Genomic DNA, 18822 nt, shown 5'->3' on the forward strand with positions numbered 1-18822 from the left:
GAGAGGCCATAACCCCACCCTGTCTAACTCCATTAGATACTGTAAATGGAATATATATGTTGTACAGGAGAGGGGACATAACCCCACCCTGTCTAACTCCATTAGATACTGTAAATGGAATATATATGTTGTACAGGAGAGGGGACATAACCCCACCCTGTCTAACTACATTAGATACTGGTAAATGGAATATATATGTTGTACAGGAGAGGGGACATAACCCCACCCTGTCTAACTACATTAGATACTGTAAATGGAATATATATATTGTACAGGAGAGGGGACATAACCCCACCCTGTCTAACTTCCATTGGATACTGTGGATTGGAAACCGAGTTACCCCAATCTCATACCAACATTTGAGCAATTTAACAATACAAAGATTCATACCATTGTTAATGAGCTTACTATGAAGAGTCCACATTGCTTGACTTGATCAAAAGCCTTACTGGCATCTAGAGAGCAGGCAAAAACTGGACTACCATTTCTATTGTAGTAGTCAATGACATGTTTTAATACAAAGATACAAGTATCAGTCGAGTGTTTTGCTATTAAATGCAAATTGGTAGTCGCTGGATTCAAATGAGTTACCACAGTGACTGATCAAAATAAATTAAAAAAACTTAGATAATACAGAAGCTAAAGCATAGGGGTATAGTTGTTGTTATTAGTAATATCACCTGATTTACTCTTAACAATCGGCACTAATAACTAGAATAACACATGACCATGACACAGCATATCATTCAAGCATAAACTCAATAAGATATTAACCCTTTAAAGACATGGCCCGCATCCCATACGGGGTAATTTACTGTCCCAGGACATGCAATCAGGCGCAGGATTGGTTAAAGCAAATAACAGAATAGGCAAATTGGTTGGTTTTTTCATTGGAAAGCAGCAAATAAGCCTATCCTACAACACTGCCAAAAGCAGTCCCACTGTCCATTTGACCAATCCTGCGCTTGTTTTAAGACATGAGGCCCGTATATGTACGGGTTGACTTTTTGGGGTCACTAAATTGCACTTTTTGAGCATTTGACCTTTGAACTAGGCAAAACAAAATTTTTACATAATAAATCCAACAATTGCAGAAAGTTATAGTCATAAAAATGGATTTTTTCATTTTTCCTAAACCTATTAAAAATACTTTATTTAGCCTCGGTCACTTGGGGTAGAAGAAACCTTGCGTCTTCAAATGGTTAAGTCCTTTACTAGCATATTTATTGTGTGCACAATAATAATTTATTATTATACTGTATGACACACACACATCAATGTAAACAATTAACCATTACAGTGTGTTACATGCATAGATATGAATGCAGATGTAGAAAATGTGTAATGGAATAATAGGAATAAAGATTGTATGAAATTGTCTGTTAATCCTGGAAAGTTCAATTTCAATTTCAATATTATAACATAAAAAAACATAAAACCTAGTTTGTTAATAAATATAATTGCATATAAATACAATGAAAAGTAGTTCAGTCATGTGGGTGGATTGGGAGGGGGTGGGGGGGGGGAGTAATATAAGTCAGAAGATATAACATTAAATACAAAAAAGAAAAAGAAATACATGAACTAATAGTATATATTTTAAAAAAACAAAGCCACAATTTAAACCACTTTATCCGATCTTAACAGGTCTTATTATAATATATATATTTAATGTTCATCATATCTAGAAAGTAAAAGACTAAACATTAATTTAGAAACACAGTGTAAATATCTACAATAGAATGAGTATTGTATATTCTGTTCATATCATTATTAATAAGCTGGTGTGGTGTTGATACACAACAGAAACTGGCCACAATAAAAAATGAATGAAAATTAAATATAACTATTCTATAAATATAACCATTGAGAAGTAATTTCTTCATGATATAAATAAACACATGTGTATGATAAATCAGGTTGAAATAAAATAATTTGCATTGTGTAATGAAGACAATTGTGGCAATGGCTATTTATCAAATACCATTAAGTAATATCTTACATTAGATTTTTATTTTTCAGATCAAATTATGGAAGTAATTGTGGGATCTGCTGGTGAAACGCTTCATCTTAAGGATGAAGACATCAAGTTGGAGATACATTCTGAAGCAATTAAAGGGGAGAAAGTTAAAGTATCGCTAGAAAATTGTTTTGAGGAAACAGAATTTCTTGTACTTCATCCTCATGAATCAATAATATCACCTATTGTTAAATGTGGACCAGAAGGCACCACCTTCAACAAACCCATTCCATTGTCATTTCCACACGATGCTGTAAATGAACAAAATTGGGAATTCACTCTACTTGTTAAAGGTCGCATTCAAGATGAATGGAAACCAATAGCATTGACAGATGATAGAAAGGATGTACATTTTACTTTAAGCAACGGTCGATGTTATGTAACTATAAATCATTTTAGTTGGTATACACTAAAGGGTTTAAGAAAGTTCTTTCGTGCTAAGAAAAAAATGTTATTAGGAGTTTTTGGAAAGATGCTTGCAAAGGATGAATATCAACTTCAAACAAGACTTTTTAAGCCGTCAGATGAAAAGGTAATTGTTATAATTTGTTGTTGAACTGTATTTGAATAATGTATTCTTACTTACATTATATTATAGCTGTTCAAAATACAATACAGTAGTTGCTTTGTCACAAAGGATAGTTGTTGTTACTGAGTGGATCTTGTATTTCATTGAATATTATGTTAGCTTAAAGCAAACATTGAATTAAATTGACATAATACTTCCAATATTTTTATTTATTTTAAAATGGTACAGTATTAAAAATGCGAGACCAAGACTGTACACTATCAAGATTTAAACATGGTTGCATTGTCTGGCTTGCTTTTCCTTTGAATAATTAGGAAGCATTGTACACAGAATAATAAATATATTAAATGTGTTGTTTGTACAGTATTACATATATATTTCAGACGATAGAAAAAGAACACAAAGAAAATGGTGAGCAGATGTTAAGACAGCCTATAGAAATACTCTGTATGTCTGAAGACATGAAAATTACTGTTGAAGTATTAGACCAGAAATGGAAAATCCAGGAGGTCTCTAAAGAACCACAGGTAAAAACATTTGTTGAATAAAAATGTAAAACTGTATAATATTATAATTATAGACCTTATATAACAGCTTTGGTAGGTTGAAATGGTAAAGAATATAATTATAATTATTTATTTTGAGCTGTAGAACTTGAGGCGAGAATTTGTATATAGGCGAAAATTTTAATGGTGATTAGAACAGCATACCCAGATTTTAATCTATTTATGGAAGAAGGGCAAACAACATGTAGAAGTGAGTTCCAATCCTCAACTGATGTAAAAAAGTGTCTCCTTATTTCCTGTTTTGTTGTGAGCTTTGACAACTTTAAGGAATTACCTTGTTTTTGTAAAAGTTGATTTCCAAAGTAGCCTGTTACTTTCAATGGGATCTATATTGTTAATTATCTTGTATATTTGGATAATGTCTGCCCTTTTTTCAGTAATCCATTTAGTAGTTTCAGAATCTTGAGCCTATCAACATATCCAGTGCCTTTTAAATCAAATACTAATCAAGTGGATCGCTGTTGAACAAGCAAATTTAAATCTTTCTAGAACCTTATAATCTAAGCACTTAGATATATTCTATAATAGGCCTAATCAGAGATTTATAGAGAGATGTATAAACTTTTTCCATCTAAATACTTGAAAGATCTTTTTAATGTTCATGTTTAATTTGTGACGTTTCATGAGTGGTCCCCAAATTATGTACGAAAAGAAATATCGCATCCGGCCTTGTTTAAACAATCTAATAAAAATTAGTGGTCCGACTTGACCATCATTACCGTTATTTAATCTCAACTTTAGTGATTTGGGGAAAAAACCAAGCTGCGACACTTTTGTCATGAATGACGGAATAGCAAATAAAATTAACAAGAGTAAAAAAATGCTAGATGAAATTTTTTTTTTTAACCAAATATTTCAGTATTAATAAGGCTAGTTTTTGTTTTTATTGTACTTGCTCTTTTTTCGTCGGGGTAATGCTAGAGATTGATATTACACAAAGTATGTCGACGTACCTGCTTGGTTGAATGTGATCAAGCTGACCATGTGCTTTATCAGTGTACTGACGTACTATTTTCAGTATGAAAATGTGTAAACCACAGCCGATTGATGACCGTCGAAACGATGTGTGTTTTTAAAAATCTATTTCATTTTTCAAAGAGAAAAGAAACATTGTACGTCCCATACATCCCCCGCTAGATCCACCACTGAAGAGGATACCATAGAAAGGACTGCGGCATATAGGTAGTAGATGCCACATCACCTACGGTCAAAGAAACTAAAAGTTTCTGTCTTTATCTTAGTCCCAACATGGTTGTGACTATAAGTGGTGGGTTTTTTCTATCAAAGCCGCTACCATAAAATCCTGAACCCTCCCCTAGGTAACTATTTTCATCAGTAAGAGTACCCCATTGTCCATCAACAATAACATTGCACACTCCCAAAAAGATTTCTACAGTATGAGGTGCCATACTTTCAAAAATTTGCTAAGCTTAGCCCAACTATTGTTTGAACTCTCCAGCTTGTCAGGTCAGTCAGAATAATCACTGTATTGCTTTATACAGTATATTTATTTAGGCAAATTTTCAAGGATCTTTTTCAAATGTGGCAGTCTTGTTTAAAATACAAGCATAAAGTGAAATCCTGACATCTGATAAGAGTTACACCTAGAACACAAGTACTGTCTTATCAACAAACTACAACTCCACTCCAATATATTTATATGAGTATGGTGTTTTTTCTAGATTGTCACTGCTGAATACCTAAGGCGTACAAGACCATCAAAGACGTTTCTTTTAATAAGAGGTAATTCATTATTAAAAGCAAAAGTGTTACTGTCACAGAAGTCAAATAATATTGATCCAGTTCCAGTGTTTTGTAAGTATTTAAAGTGATAACGGTAAAAAATTGAATCTACATTTATGCCGTAATGAATATGATGTGTAACACAGTAATAGTTCATAATGTACATTTAGTGTCTTTGGTCGCAAAAAGAATCTTTGTTTGTTTTGTATTGAAATAATTATTTTATTTGTTACAGGTGTTGTTGATTCAAAACAAAACCCAGGTATCTTATGCTATATTTGAATTGTTACTAATCTATACGTTGTTATAATGCACAGAAAACTGGCTTTCTATACTTCTAAAAATGTACCTTCTTTTATTATAATCGAATTTGTATTATTTTTAGGCAGTAGTAAGGACAAAAATGAAGGAGCGTCATTAAGTAACCAATGCCATCCAAGTGAAGGTAAGTTACTAGTATACAAATAATGCATTTGAAGGTATATGAACTATTTTCACATATACTGTACCTTTTTGGGTTAATACACTGTCACGCTCAGATTGAAGTTAACTATATGGCTACTGAAGAACGCAATTAAAAGTATACAGATATATAACATTAGCAACTGAATGTATTTATTTCTTTGTCCGCCGGTCACTTCTTCGTGGACTTATTCACTACCAATTACAATCCAATCATACATAAACAATCATGTGTATACTCGGCTTGGTTTACTACAAATGGTAGTCAGACAGTTACGTATTGGTACCAACTTCAGCCCAACGGGCAGCACTACAAACAAACGTTAACGTTTAATTGTTACAGTTATCTACGTTAGCACACAATTACATTGTAGCCTATACATTATCGTTATTACAAGTATATGGTATTACAAGTGTATAGCCTTACAATAAATGAGTATCTTACTTACAATGGTCAATCTGTATTATTGCTGAGGTGCGACACCTCCCTTCTCTACAAGGTTGATGTGAGGTGTAATTACTACATTCCTCTGCAATTCTTTTATACGGTAATACACCTGACTAGTTCTATGCAAATTACCCTTTGCATTTAACTTTAAATACCTGTCACTTTTGACTGTGACAATTCACCCCACCCAGGTTAAATGTAACACTTTTAACTAACAAATACAACTTTATACTTATACTCAAAAGACCACCGTTTGTAGTTTACAATAAATCTCACTTATAGAGACGCCAATACACTATTAAGCTTTACTTTATAATACTTAATTAAATCAATAACTACTGTACGTTTACAATATATAACAAAATAATACTTTTCTTTCAACCTTATTTAGTTCATGCGACTCAAATAGTCTGCACCAACGTTATTAATACCTTTTATGACCCTTATTCGGTATTTGAATGGTTGTAAACTAAGGGCCCAGCGCAGAATTCGACCATTTGCTGCTACCCAATTCTTCTTTAAGCACACCTAGGCCTAACCTAGAAAGAAGCTAGGCTTACCATGGCAAGCACCACTGCTCGGCGACCAAATTTAAGCGTAGGCCTATCCTAGGTAGCAAAACAGTTGTGTAGCAGAATTGACAAGATACAGTACATTGGTGTGCATTTTTTTTTTATAAATGAGGCCGCCGTGCAGATGACCTGGTTTCATTCTCGAAAATTGTGTTGTAAGCCTAGCGCGATCGGTATTCTGCAACAAGATTTACACACCATCATGCTTTTATGTTTTTTTTGCTGCACACTTTTTGCACTCTAGTGCATGATAGGGAAAAATAAAGAGCGCACACATGACGCATTTCAGTAAGTCTGATGGCTACATCCTTTAACCCATGTTATAATAGATAATATTATAATATGGTTCGACTGGCAATTTTCCAAATTATTTGAAGCTCGCCAAAGTTTTACCTGTTTTGTAAAAAGGTAGCAAAGATATACTCTCAAATTATAGACAAATTTCGTTACTTAGTGTTTTCTCTAAAATAACAGAAAAGTTAATGTACTTGCATCTTTATGACTTCCTTGACTGCCATAATATTCTTTTTACACATCAATATGGTTTCCGTAAAAATCATTCTACATCTTATGCGATTATTGATTTTATTAATAATGTGACTTCTTCTTTTGAACAAAGAGAATTTTTGTTATCAGTTTTTGTTGACTTATCTAAAGCATTCGACGTTATTAATCATAAGATTCTTATTAGTAAATTACATAACTATGGTATTAGAGGTATTGCTTTAGAATGGTTTACAAGTTACCTAAAACATAGGAAACAATATGTATGGGTAACTGTGGAGGAAATCACTTGTGGGGTGCTGTCCTTGGACCATTGGTATTTTTAATTTATGTGAACGATTTATCCAGAGCCAGTGACACCCTTCGGGTTATTTCCTTTGCAGATGACACTACACTTTTTTATTCCCATCCTGATTTAAATGTTTTATATGATACAGTGAATAATGAGTTAATATCTATAAATGACTGGCTCATCTCAAATAAACTTATTATCAACTCACAAAAAAACAAATTATATCCTTTTTCATAACAAAGAAAGCCTACCTAATTATTCAAATCGGTTTATCACCATAAATGGAAAAACTATTGAAGGCATGCCTAAAACTCTGTTCCTTGGTGTCTATATTCAAGAACATTTAAGATGGACCTGTCATCAAAATCACGTAGCAAAAAAGGTTTCTAAAACAATAGGAATTATTAACAAACTCAAATATATTTTCCCACAATGTGTTCTTCTTTCTAGTATAACTCATTAATTCTTCCACATATTCATTATTACCTCCGCCAAGGAGGTTATATTTTCACCGCTGTATGTTTGTGTGTGTGTCTGTCTGTCTGTGAACAGCCTGGAGGCCACAGTTTTCATCCGAATCTAGCCAAATTTGGCCACAATGATCTATGCCCCAAAAGCTCGACTTTGAGTGTGCAGTTAGCCTATTTACACTTAGAACTAATAAAAAAGAATTTTTAAAAATATATATATTTTCCGGGGACATTTTATGTAGGGGAATTTTACAGTAGGCGGAGGTTTGTACTCTCGGAGTACCCTCTAGTTGTAATATAATTTGGTGTGCTGATTACCCTTCAAATATTAACAAAGTAAACAAACTGCTTAAACGTGCTATTAGAATTATTACACTTTCCACTTATGAAACCCCATCTAAACCTTTATTCAAAGAACTTAAGAGCCATTGTCTGTAAGAATCAAAGAAATATCAAAAAGAGTGGCAGACTCAAAAAAATGGATTTCTTTCAAATTTTGCACATGGCTATATATGTGTTGAGAGAAATCAAATATGAAGTATTTTTTATTTCACACGTATATTTCCATGGCAACGGCCAAATTTGTGTTTTTGACAAATTTTGTCCTTTTTTAAGGTTTTTTAAAATGGATATTGGTACTACTTTGATGAACGATATTTTTGTTTTGTTCATTTAATTATAAAAGATAATTAGTGTATGCATAATAACAATGCATTGTGCACCTGTTTCAAATTTTTTTATTTTTTTTTATTTCATACTTTGGGAGATACCATTTATTTAAAAAGGGGTGTTTTTCACTTTTTTTAAATTGTTCAATGCAACTAAACTTTACTTCACCATAACGCCCAAAGTGGTGTATTTTTTTAGCTGATTTATTACAAATAGGTAGTTCCAATGTTTAATAATTGATTTCTAAAATAAAATACTGGGGTAAATTTAAAATCTGCAAGCAGTGTTGCGAGAAACATAGGCATTTTTATAAAAAAAAACCATGGTATATTAATAAAAACATTTTATTTTCTTTGATTATTGGATTTGAAACTCATTGGTCAGAAAAATTCTTAATATTTTATATAGTTCTAGTTGTGTTGTGAGAAAAAAAAAAATTTTTAATTATAGATTCTGTAATTCTCAGTTTTAATGTCATTTTATAGGTTATATCCTCTGGAAATTTGAATAAATTATCAGATCGTTGTGAATTTTAATCTTTGCAACAGATTACTCCTCTCTTATTTTGAAGCTCCTCTTTCATTTGTTTACTTCTTTTATTTGCTAACCTAAGCAGATCCCACATGCCCATCCACCACCACTTTCGACTACCATCCCTCCCCCCCCCCCCCGACTATAACCACAACAAGATAAACTGCAACACTTCGGTCGATCATCCACTATAGAGTGTCAAATGCATGCATTCAAGCACCACCCACACTGCCGCTGCTATCGCCCCAATGAATAGACAGATTCAAACTCCTCCATCCCACCCCTTCCCCCTTTCTCCAAGCCCCCACCCACCCCAAGTTAAAAATTGCAATGCAAAAGATAGGACATAAAGTTAAGTTTTTAGACCCTCGCCTTCAACCTCCTAACTATTTAAAAGTCCTGGATCCACCACTTTTTCCTCCCCAAAATAGAACCAATCAAAAGTCATATACTCAGGTATGTTAATGCTACATAACAAATATTGAAGCCCTGATTTGAAATTTCATTTCATTTAAGGTCAGCATGTAAAATATCACACTTTATTATTAAATATTGGTTTTAAATTCTATATTTTTTTTACTGTGATGGTTGGATTCAGTATTAATTATTAATTAATAATTATCTGATAATTATTTAATTTCCCTTAGTTATGCATAGCAACAGTTACTATGGTAACTAAAATTGAGATATTCTTTAGATTTTGCCTATTTATCTTATACAAATTTAATTTTAATTTGTAGATTATTAGCAGGCAATGCCTTATTTGCATTTTCAAATTACCGTTTCACAAGGTCATATTCGTAAACACTTTCTTCTGTGATTATTTTTATTCATAAAAACCCCATATTTTATTTACAGCGGCCAACTCCCTTAACGGACGCACTTTGAAAAGCCTGTTTGTTCTTCCTATCTAATTAGTGCATTTGGTGCTTACCGTAAGCAGCTGCGGGCACCTTTTTATACAAAAAATGAGATTTTTTGTAAGCGGCCAATCGAAAAATGTGATACTTATTGCATGGACCTATGAAGTAGAGGTGCATGTTTATTGTATTTCTTTATATATTAGCTTTATTTTGAAGAGGTTTTAAAAACATTACTGTGAAGAGATGAGAAAACTACACTGATTTTGACCGACCATTTTTCATATGATAAAAGTTTTTAAAATTGGTCTGAAAATGCTAAAAAATACTAAACCACCTGATTATAAATAATAGGCCTACAATCATAAGCGGCAACTTTTCCAGGTCCCGAGGGTGGCCACTTACTGTATTTAAACAAGAATATTTCTTACAAAAAACGCTGCTTGCTTATTGTTATTGCTAAGGTTAAGTCTGGGGGTCACTTCATCAAGCCTAGATACTTCAAGTATCCTATTACAAACAAAAACTTCAATGGACTGTTTTGATAATAATTCAATGATTATCTGACAGTGAATTATAGTAATATCATGGGACTCATAAATACCAGAAATGCTTTGGGATTTGTCATTAGACTCTTTTCCCAGCCGTTTTTTGGATTCAACAGGTGGTACCTATAAATTATAGTCGAGTTTCCATTTTAACAAAAATGTCAAAGTGTAGTACTATACTGCTGCTTGATTTCATCTAAAGAATGAGTCATCTCGTGTGACGTAGCGGGCTAGAGCAGCAATTATCCTTAGTTATGCATAGAAACAGGTTCTAAGATAACATAAATATACATATACATTTTGACATAACTTGACCCAACAAATTACCCTTTCACAAGTCAGACATTTTCTGGGATTCAGTAGATAAGTAAATTTGGGAAAAGGTAGTAAAGCTATGTAATCAATTGTTTGTAGTCATGAAACCCCATATTAAAAATATTGTACTTAGTTAGTGTAGAAACAGTTGCTACAATACACTATAGGTAAAATGTTGATGTCATTTGACCTCCATATGTAATTTTTTTTTTTCATGAAAACTCCATATTTAATTTTTTTTTACCTTTATTCAGATTCGTCAATCAAGGATTCAGTATTTAAAGTAAATTTGGCAAAAAGTAGAAATGTAAAACTATGTAGAAAAAATGTTTTGTATTTATGAAAAACCCCTTATTTTTTTGAAATTTTCGCATAGAAACAGTTACTATGGTAAAATGTTGACCTCAAAATGAATGAATTTACAAGGTCAAGTTTGTCATTAATGGAATGCAGTAGAAGTAAAATTGAGAAAAATTACAAATGCAATCAATTCTTTGATTTTTTACGGTTTTTTTTAAATTACTTTCCTTAGTTACACATAGAAATTGTTGCTAAGGTAACACTATAGGTAAAATATGAAAATTGTTGAGAATTGTTATGAACTATCTTGTAAATTTTGATCAAACATTAGTTGTAGTAAAGTGGGGACCTGTCCTGTTTTCCATTCTGACCCCTTTTGACCTATGACCTATTTACAAGGTCAGATTTTTTGGGAGGTCTTTCTGTATCTCTTTACACAAAATAGATTTAAAAATGTATAACAACCATTGACGCAATTATTTCCAAGTTTAACATTATTTTCCTACTAAATATTTCAATGCAAAATACTGTTTTTCTGGCAATTAATTGAAATAAACCTGGCAACACATTCTCCTATTTTATCTAAACTATTCGTATGACTCTAGTAGCATTATGACAAGCCACATATACATTTTATTATTGGATTAGCCATATTTAAATTGTGTTTCATGTGTTTTGTTTGTTGATATTTTATTATATTTTTGTATTTTTCGTATTTTCCTGGCAACACAAAACCTATGTACGAAATTTACCCCAGTGTTTTTTTTGTGATTATTGTTGACAAACCTATTGACTATCAAATTAAAAAACATCATTGATTTAAAAACACCACTTTGGAAGTTATAGGTACGTTTATGAGGTATACTTTTATAAAAAAAATATTTTTTAAAAACACCCCTTTTTAAAATAATGGTATCAACCAAACTCCATTTTGTATTTTTTTTTTTTCTACATTAAATGGAACTCAATACATGTTGTTTACACTGCTACAAACAAAAACTGTATACTGTAAGTATTTTTGGTTAAAATAAGTATACAAGTTTGTACTTTTTCACTATAGAAAATCTGTGAAAAATGGCAAAAACATCAAAATTTGGATAATTGACCGTTGTCATGGCAACGGAGGCTAAAAATTCAAATGAATGATGTAGATATGCTTTTTAGTGAAATGTCTATTCATGGTAAAAATTTGAGAGAAATCCATTTTTTTACATCTGCCACCAAATCTTTGATTTTTACAGACAATTGCTCTTAAGTTGCTAAATTTATTTGACATACATACAGTAAATGCCAAGTGGCCTCTTTTATTTTTCAATATATTCACAATAATCTTCCTACTTCTATAATTAATTTATTTAATAATGTTGTACATTATCATGATTATAAACTTCGTAGCATGCATTGTAACTTCCAGTTAAATATTTCTTTTAGAAGACTTAGAAGTTCGCAATTTTTTATTTCCGTTTCAGGTCCCAGACTCTGGAACGAGTTGGATGTCACTATTAAAAGTTTAACTTCTCTTTTTACCTTTCGAAATAAGTTTAAAAGATATTATCTATCATTGTATTAAAGTGTTCATGAATATAACTATTATTATTTATATTAATATTCTGTTTTTGTTTTGTTTTATTTGTTTTATTGATTTTATTTATTATTTTTATCAAATTTTGATTTGATTTCTGTTAATCAACAATGTAAATATTCTTTACTCTAAAAGGGTCTTACGTGACAAGATTTTTTATCTTCTAGTAATGATCCTATTATGATTTCTTTATATTGATGAAATAAATGTTGTTGTTGTTATTGTCTGGATGATTAAAACGTTATAATACTGTAATGTTAATAATTGTGAAAATGATGATGACTAGAATATTTCTCTCTATAATCTGAGACAACAATACCAGAAATATGATTTTTTTGTCGGTTCTTTTGATCTTGCTCTTGGTGAATTCATTGTTATGCAAATTACTATTTATATCACGAAAATCATAGAACATCAACTAAGCCTACCTGCTATTAGTGTCACTTATGTAACCACTGACTAAAAAAACCCAGTATTTGTAAGCTCTATAATTTCAATAAAAGTTACTGTACTTTATTGATGAATTCTATAGTATAATTTTTTTTCTCTGTTGAAATGTACCATTTATTTAAAAAATGTAATTCTTAATATATGATTTTTAGTTTTCGCCATTTTGTGAAAAAGCCATAGCTCTATTGTATTATGATATTTTATCGGATTTTATCACTTACATAATTTATATTTTTAGTTAATTGTGTTGAAAATGTATTTATTTTTTATTAAAAAAACACACTATATTTCCTCCATGACTTTGTGTAGACCTATTTTGTTGGATCGCCTTCATTTAGTCAGGTGTAGTCACAGAGATTCATCACCATACTTCACGAGATTCTCTCTCAAACTTTCTTTATGGATCACTGATGTTGACTAAACAGTAAAACTGCGCAAGTGCAAATTAGCGGCGTCACCAATGGCCAATGAGCTTAAGGTCATTGCCGATGACTCAGCACAAAGTGAATTATAGCCGTTGCCAATCTCTGATATTGTTGTCTCAGCTAAAATTATAAGCAAAGAATAGAGAAAAACAAAAATAAATGTAATATTAATTTTAACTCAAACTCATTTTGAAACAATAAAAATGTCAAATTAATGACCAGTAATTTTGTTTGCAGACAACAACACAATGGCAGATTCTGAAACTTTGAACAGTTTCCGAGACCTAAAAGCTGGTCTCAGTAGGTGCTTTGATGGTGAAAGATACCACTGGCTGAGATTCCTACTATTTGATCAATTGGATGTCGGGGACCTTACAAATAAAGATTTCAATGGACATGACATACTCAATACACTTAAAGACAAAGGTTTCATCTCATCAACCAATGTTAACTTGCTGTTAGAGATTACAAATACATCTGAAATCCAACAGGCCAAAGATCTTGTATCAAAGTATATGACAGACAACAACATTCAGAATAGACATACTGATGATAGAACCAAGTTGTCACCTTACAGAAAGCGACTGTTCAAGGCCCTGAAACAAGTTGACCCAGATGCATTACGTAATGTTACTGCTTACTATGAATTGAAAAAATATAACTTATCAAATATATGGGATGCAGTTCTGAAGCTTGAAAATAGAGGAGAATTAGCAGATGATTTAGACAAAATAGAGAGGTTTGCAGAACGTCTTGGAGGAATAGCAAGGAACATACTACTTGGTAATGGTATTTAATATTCTTACAAAACTATTCGAAAGTTAATTGTAATGTAACTATTCATATCTTTCATTTGTTTTAAAATTGTCCATGATGGTAATTTAATTTAAATGATACAATTGATTTAATTTCAATCATTGTTTATATGCTATACATGTATTATTATTAAAATACATTATTTTATTTATTAACTGATTATTTATAGGTAATAGTGGGAAGGATATTGCGTCATCAAGTCACCAATGTGAACAAAGTGAAGGTAAATTATTCATAAAATAGTATAGAAAAACAAAAAGAATGATTATAATATGATATTGTTATGATGATCAACAAGATTATAATGACGATGAATTGATAATAAAGATACTGTAAAAAATGTTGGATATACGATACGATAGTATTTATTGTCATTTTAACATGGTAAAAATGAAATAAAAAAATAAATATATCATCTTTATCATTCAAATTAATTAATTGAATTTCAGTATATTAACGGGCGGTTTAGAATTAATGTTCTGTGTTAATAATAATAGATATAGGAAATTAATTTATTTGTTTAATCTGCATTATAATCAAGTATACTACTGAATTTATTACATAATATTTGATACTTGCTTCTCTTCAACTGTGTAGCTCTCTCAAACGGTGACTTTGAACAGTTGATTAAAGACTTTGCCAAATGGTTTGATGAACGTAAACTCCTCAACAGCCTAAAAGTTCTTTTCTTAGAAATGGTAGATGACATTGAAGCAGTGAAAAGGGTTACCAGTACAAGCGACCTATTGGTTCTTTTAATCAATTCTGATCTATTGAGTCGAAAACGTCTTGCTGTCCTGTATGACACAATAAAAGTAACTGAACAATTTGACTTTCAGCCATCTATCACAAAAAAGCTTTCTCCTTTCAAGAATATCAAGAAGTGTAAGGTAGTGTCACTACACGCAGTCAATCTTTTTGATTGGGGAAAATCTCTTGATGAACGATACAACTTTCCTAACCTTAAGTATGCAGATAGCTGGAGTTTGATTTTAGATTTTGTTCCTCGTGGGTTGCTGAGTGAAGACAAAATTGAATCCATTAAGAAGATGTTGAAAGATGAAAAAACAGTACTGGGTATGATCGACAAGCATTGTTAGGTGTTTTCCCGAATAATCATACGATCAAAACAGTACTGGGTGAGATCAACTAGCGTTGTAAGGTGTTTTCCCGAATGATCGTACGTACGATCAAAATGATACTTTCACCTATAATTTAATTGTACAATAATTTAATTAATTGTTTTTATGTAATTCATTTTGGTGCCACAAATGTAAAACTTTGCTTAGTGGTTGCTTTCTTTTAAAATATAAATTGAATCTACAGTATATACTTGTGTATTTAATAGCTCTGTTAAAAATTGAATTTTGAATAAATTAGACTGTATTATTACAGAACCTTCGGGACCCAAAAAATTGTTGCGGGAAAAAACAAATACTGTATACAAAATGAACAATTACAATACTGGAATATTTACAAACAAAATTAACAGTACAAGCCATCAAAAAAATGTTAATAATTTTGACCTGAAAATACATACATGTGGGTATAACATTGCTAATGTTCCTGTTGCAGGCATTACCTATTGCTATATTTAGAGATAAGACCATTTTAACTGTTTTTATATTTTGTTGTGCATTTATATTAGAGTCTCTAGGTTGAGATTACAGGCAAAAATCAAATGACAAATATACATTTTTATTTTATGTTATTTTATTTTATTCTCATCCAACAGCGAGTAACCCGCCAATTACAGGATGGATAAACTATTTAATAATTTCACAAGACAAATATAAACACAAGATGCTCTACATAAACAAAGACTTATTATTAAGTCTTTGGGAGTGGAGTTGTAAATTGTCATGAGAAAAAAACCCTGACATATGACAGGACTTGAACCCAGGACCCTTAGATTGGTAGCCAAGCATCATAACCACCAAGCCACAGCTCCACTCCACTCCACTCCATTTTTTGAATAACAATTGATTTAAGCAAGAAGAATATGTGCTACTCCAGACCTCAATGCCATAAAACGAATAATGGATTAATAAATGAATTGTAGATTATAATATGATGTCTTGAGGAACAAAATATCTCAACTTAAATAATATGCCTATTTCTTACACTTACATTTTGGGCATAAACTATCACAATTATTTTTCCATGGAAGAAATTTATCAAATTTGACTCCCAACAACAACAAACAAGACTTCATCTACCTCATTGATTACATTCTCTCCAATATACAGACATCCAATTTTTTGTTAAATGTTTCTTCTGTTTTGAAAAATAATCCAAAGGTCAAAGTCACAATCCACTCTTGATTCCCTCTTTTATAAAAAAACATTTGTAAAAAAAAAATAGTTCAAGGAATCCAGCCTTGCTTGTCAAATGAAACGACAACATTGATTTCAAGATTTTTGTAAAATACAGCTTTCTTAAAACAAAACTTTACAAATTTCAATTTTGTTTACCGTTTCAAATTCTATTATTGATTTTATAAAAAGATTAAAAAGAAAATTAGACTTTTAGTTTCCTCAAGGAAATTGAGTAATTGTGTATTAAAAAGACCACAGACCAAAGAAATCATGAAATGAAATAAAGTAGGTAATGCCGTAGTAGACAGTTGTCAACATATTGAAGCAGTAACTCGGTTGTCAATTCTCTACTCAATACTGTAGTAGACAGTTGTCAACATATTGAAGCTGTAACTCAGTTGTCAATTGTGTACTCAATGCTGTAGTAGACAGTTGTCAACATATTGAAGCTGTAACTCAGTTGTCAATTGTGTACTCAATGCTGTAGTAGACAGTTGTCAACATATTGAAGCTGTAACTCAGTTGTCAATTGTGTACTCAATGCTGTAGTAGACAGTTGTAAAAATATTGAAGCTGTAACTCAGTTGTCAATTGTGTACTCAATGCTGTAGTAGACAGTTGTCAACATATTGAAGCTGTAACTCAGTTGTCAAATTGTCTACTCATTTATTTGTCATTTCATATTGAAAACCAATTACTCTTACTATTTGAAAATGGACAGACAGACATGCTTACTGTTTTTATATGATTACAGCTTAGATATCTAAAGTTACATAATTAGCATACACATTTTGCTTGGTAGGATATGGGAACAAAAAGTGTTTTTTTTTTCAAATATTGATACAGTATTTTATAGTTAGATGGACAATTAGAGATGCCGCTACAATCTTATTGTTTAAAGTGTATTTTGCAGCTATTATTGATTGGTAGCACATCAAATATTGATACAGTATTTAGTTAGATGGACAATTAGAGATGCCGCTACAATCTTATTGTTCAAAGTGTATTTTGCAGCTATTATTGATTGGTAGCACATCAAATATTGATACAGTATTTAGTTAGATGGACAATTAGAGATGCCCCTACAATCTTATTGTTCAAAGTGTATAATTACAGCTATTATTGATTGGTAGCACATCAAATATTGATACAGTATTTAGTTAGATGGACAATTAGAGATGCCCCTACAATCTTATTGTTCAAAGTGTATAATTACAGCTATTATTGATTGGTAGCACATCAAATATTGATACAGTATTTAGTTAGATGGACAATTAGAGATGCCCCTACAATCTTATTGTTCAAAGTGTATATTGCAGCTATTATTGATTGGTAGCACATCAAATATTGATACAGTATTTAGTTAGATGGACAATTAGAGATGCCCCTACAATCTTATTGTTCAAAGTGTATTTTGCAGCTATTATTGATTGGTAGCACATCAAATATTGATACAGTATTTAGTTAGATGGACAATTAGAGATGCCCCTACAATCTTATTGTTCAAAGTGTACATTGCAGCTATTATTGATTGGTAGCACATCAAATATTGATACAGTATTTAGTTAGATGGACAATTAGAGATGCCGCTACAATCTTATTGTTTAAAGTGTATAATTACAGCTATTATTGATTGGTAGCACATCAAATATTGATACAGTATTTAGTTAGATGGACAATTAGAGATGCCGCTACAATCTTATTGTTCAAAGTGTATAATTGCAGCTATTATTGATTGGTAGCACATCAAATATTGATACAGTATTTAGTTAGATGGACAATTAGAGATGCCGCTACAATCTTATTGTTTAAAGTGTATAATTGCAGCTATTATTGATTGGTAGCACATCAAATATTGATACAGTATTTAGTTAGATGGACAATTAGAGATGCCGCTACAATCTTATTGTTCAAAGTGTATAATTGCAGCTATTATTGATTGGTAGCACATCAAATATTGATACAGTATTTAGTTAGATGGACAATTAGAGATGCCGCTACAATCTTATTGTTTAAAGTGTATAATTGCAGCTATTATTGATTGGTAGCACATCAAATATTGATACAGTATTTAGTTAGATGGACAATTAGAGATGCCGCTACAATCTTATTGTTTAAAGTGTACATTGCAGCTATAAACATGTTAAAGTAAAATAATAATTTGATAAATGAAAACAATTCAAATTAATAAGAGGACGCAATAGGATATGATGGCAGCAAATATGTGTTTGATGGTGATAAAATGATTACTGATAATAATGTTGCTATTTTTTTGTATTAATAACTATGGTAGTTATGATTAATGATGCTAAGTTGTATTTTAAATCAAGAAATCATGTAATAATTAGACCATGACAATCTAAATGTATTGTAACCAAGACAATAATATTTTCCACTCAACA

The 18822-nt window shown here is 31.3% G+C and overlaps 1 protein-coding gene across 2 annotated transcripts; it reads left to right on the plus strand.

The window, feature by feature from the left end:
* The first annotated feature begins 2344 nt into the window (after window positions 1-2344).
* Window positions 2345-16289, plus strand: LOC140048058 (uncharacterized). Of its 2 annotated transcripts, XM_072093063.1 has the most exons (9): window positions 2345-2552; window positions 2933-3076; window positions 4798-4930; window positions 5094-5120; window positions 5244-5303; window positions 13524-14069; window positions 14272-14325; window positions 14700-15202; window positions 15265-16289. In XM_072093063.1, the coding sequence occupies exons 1-8, from the start codon at window positions 2469-2471 to the stop codon at window positions 15200-15202; spliced, it is 1551 nt and encodes a 516-aa protein (XP_071949164.1). In that variant the 5' UTR covers window positions 2345-2468; the 3' UTR covers window positions 15265-16289. The 2 variants fall into 2 exon arrangements, with proteins under 2 accessions (XP_071949164.1, XP_071949163.1); XM_072093062.1 differs by having other exon boundaries at window positions 14700-16289.
* The last annotated feature ends 2533 nt before the right edge of the window (window positions 16290-18822 follow it).

Source organism: Antedon mediterranea, chromosome 4 (genome assembly GCF_964355755.1).
Source record: "Antedon mediterranea chromosome 4, ecAntMedi1.1, whole genome shotgun sequence".
NCBI classification, from domain to species: domain Eukaryota; kingdom Metazoa; phylum Echinodermata; class Crinoidea; order Comatulida; family Antedonidae; genus Antedon; species Antedon mediterranea.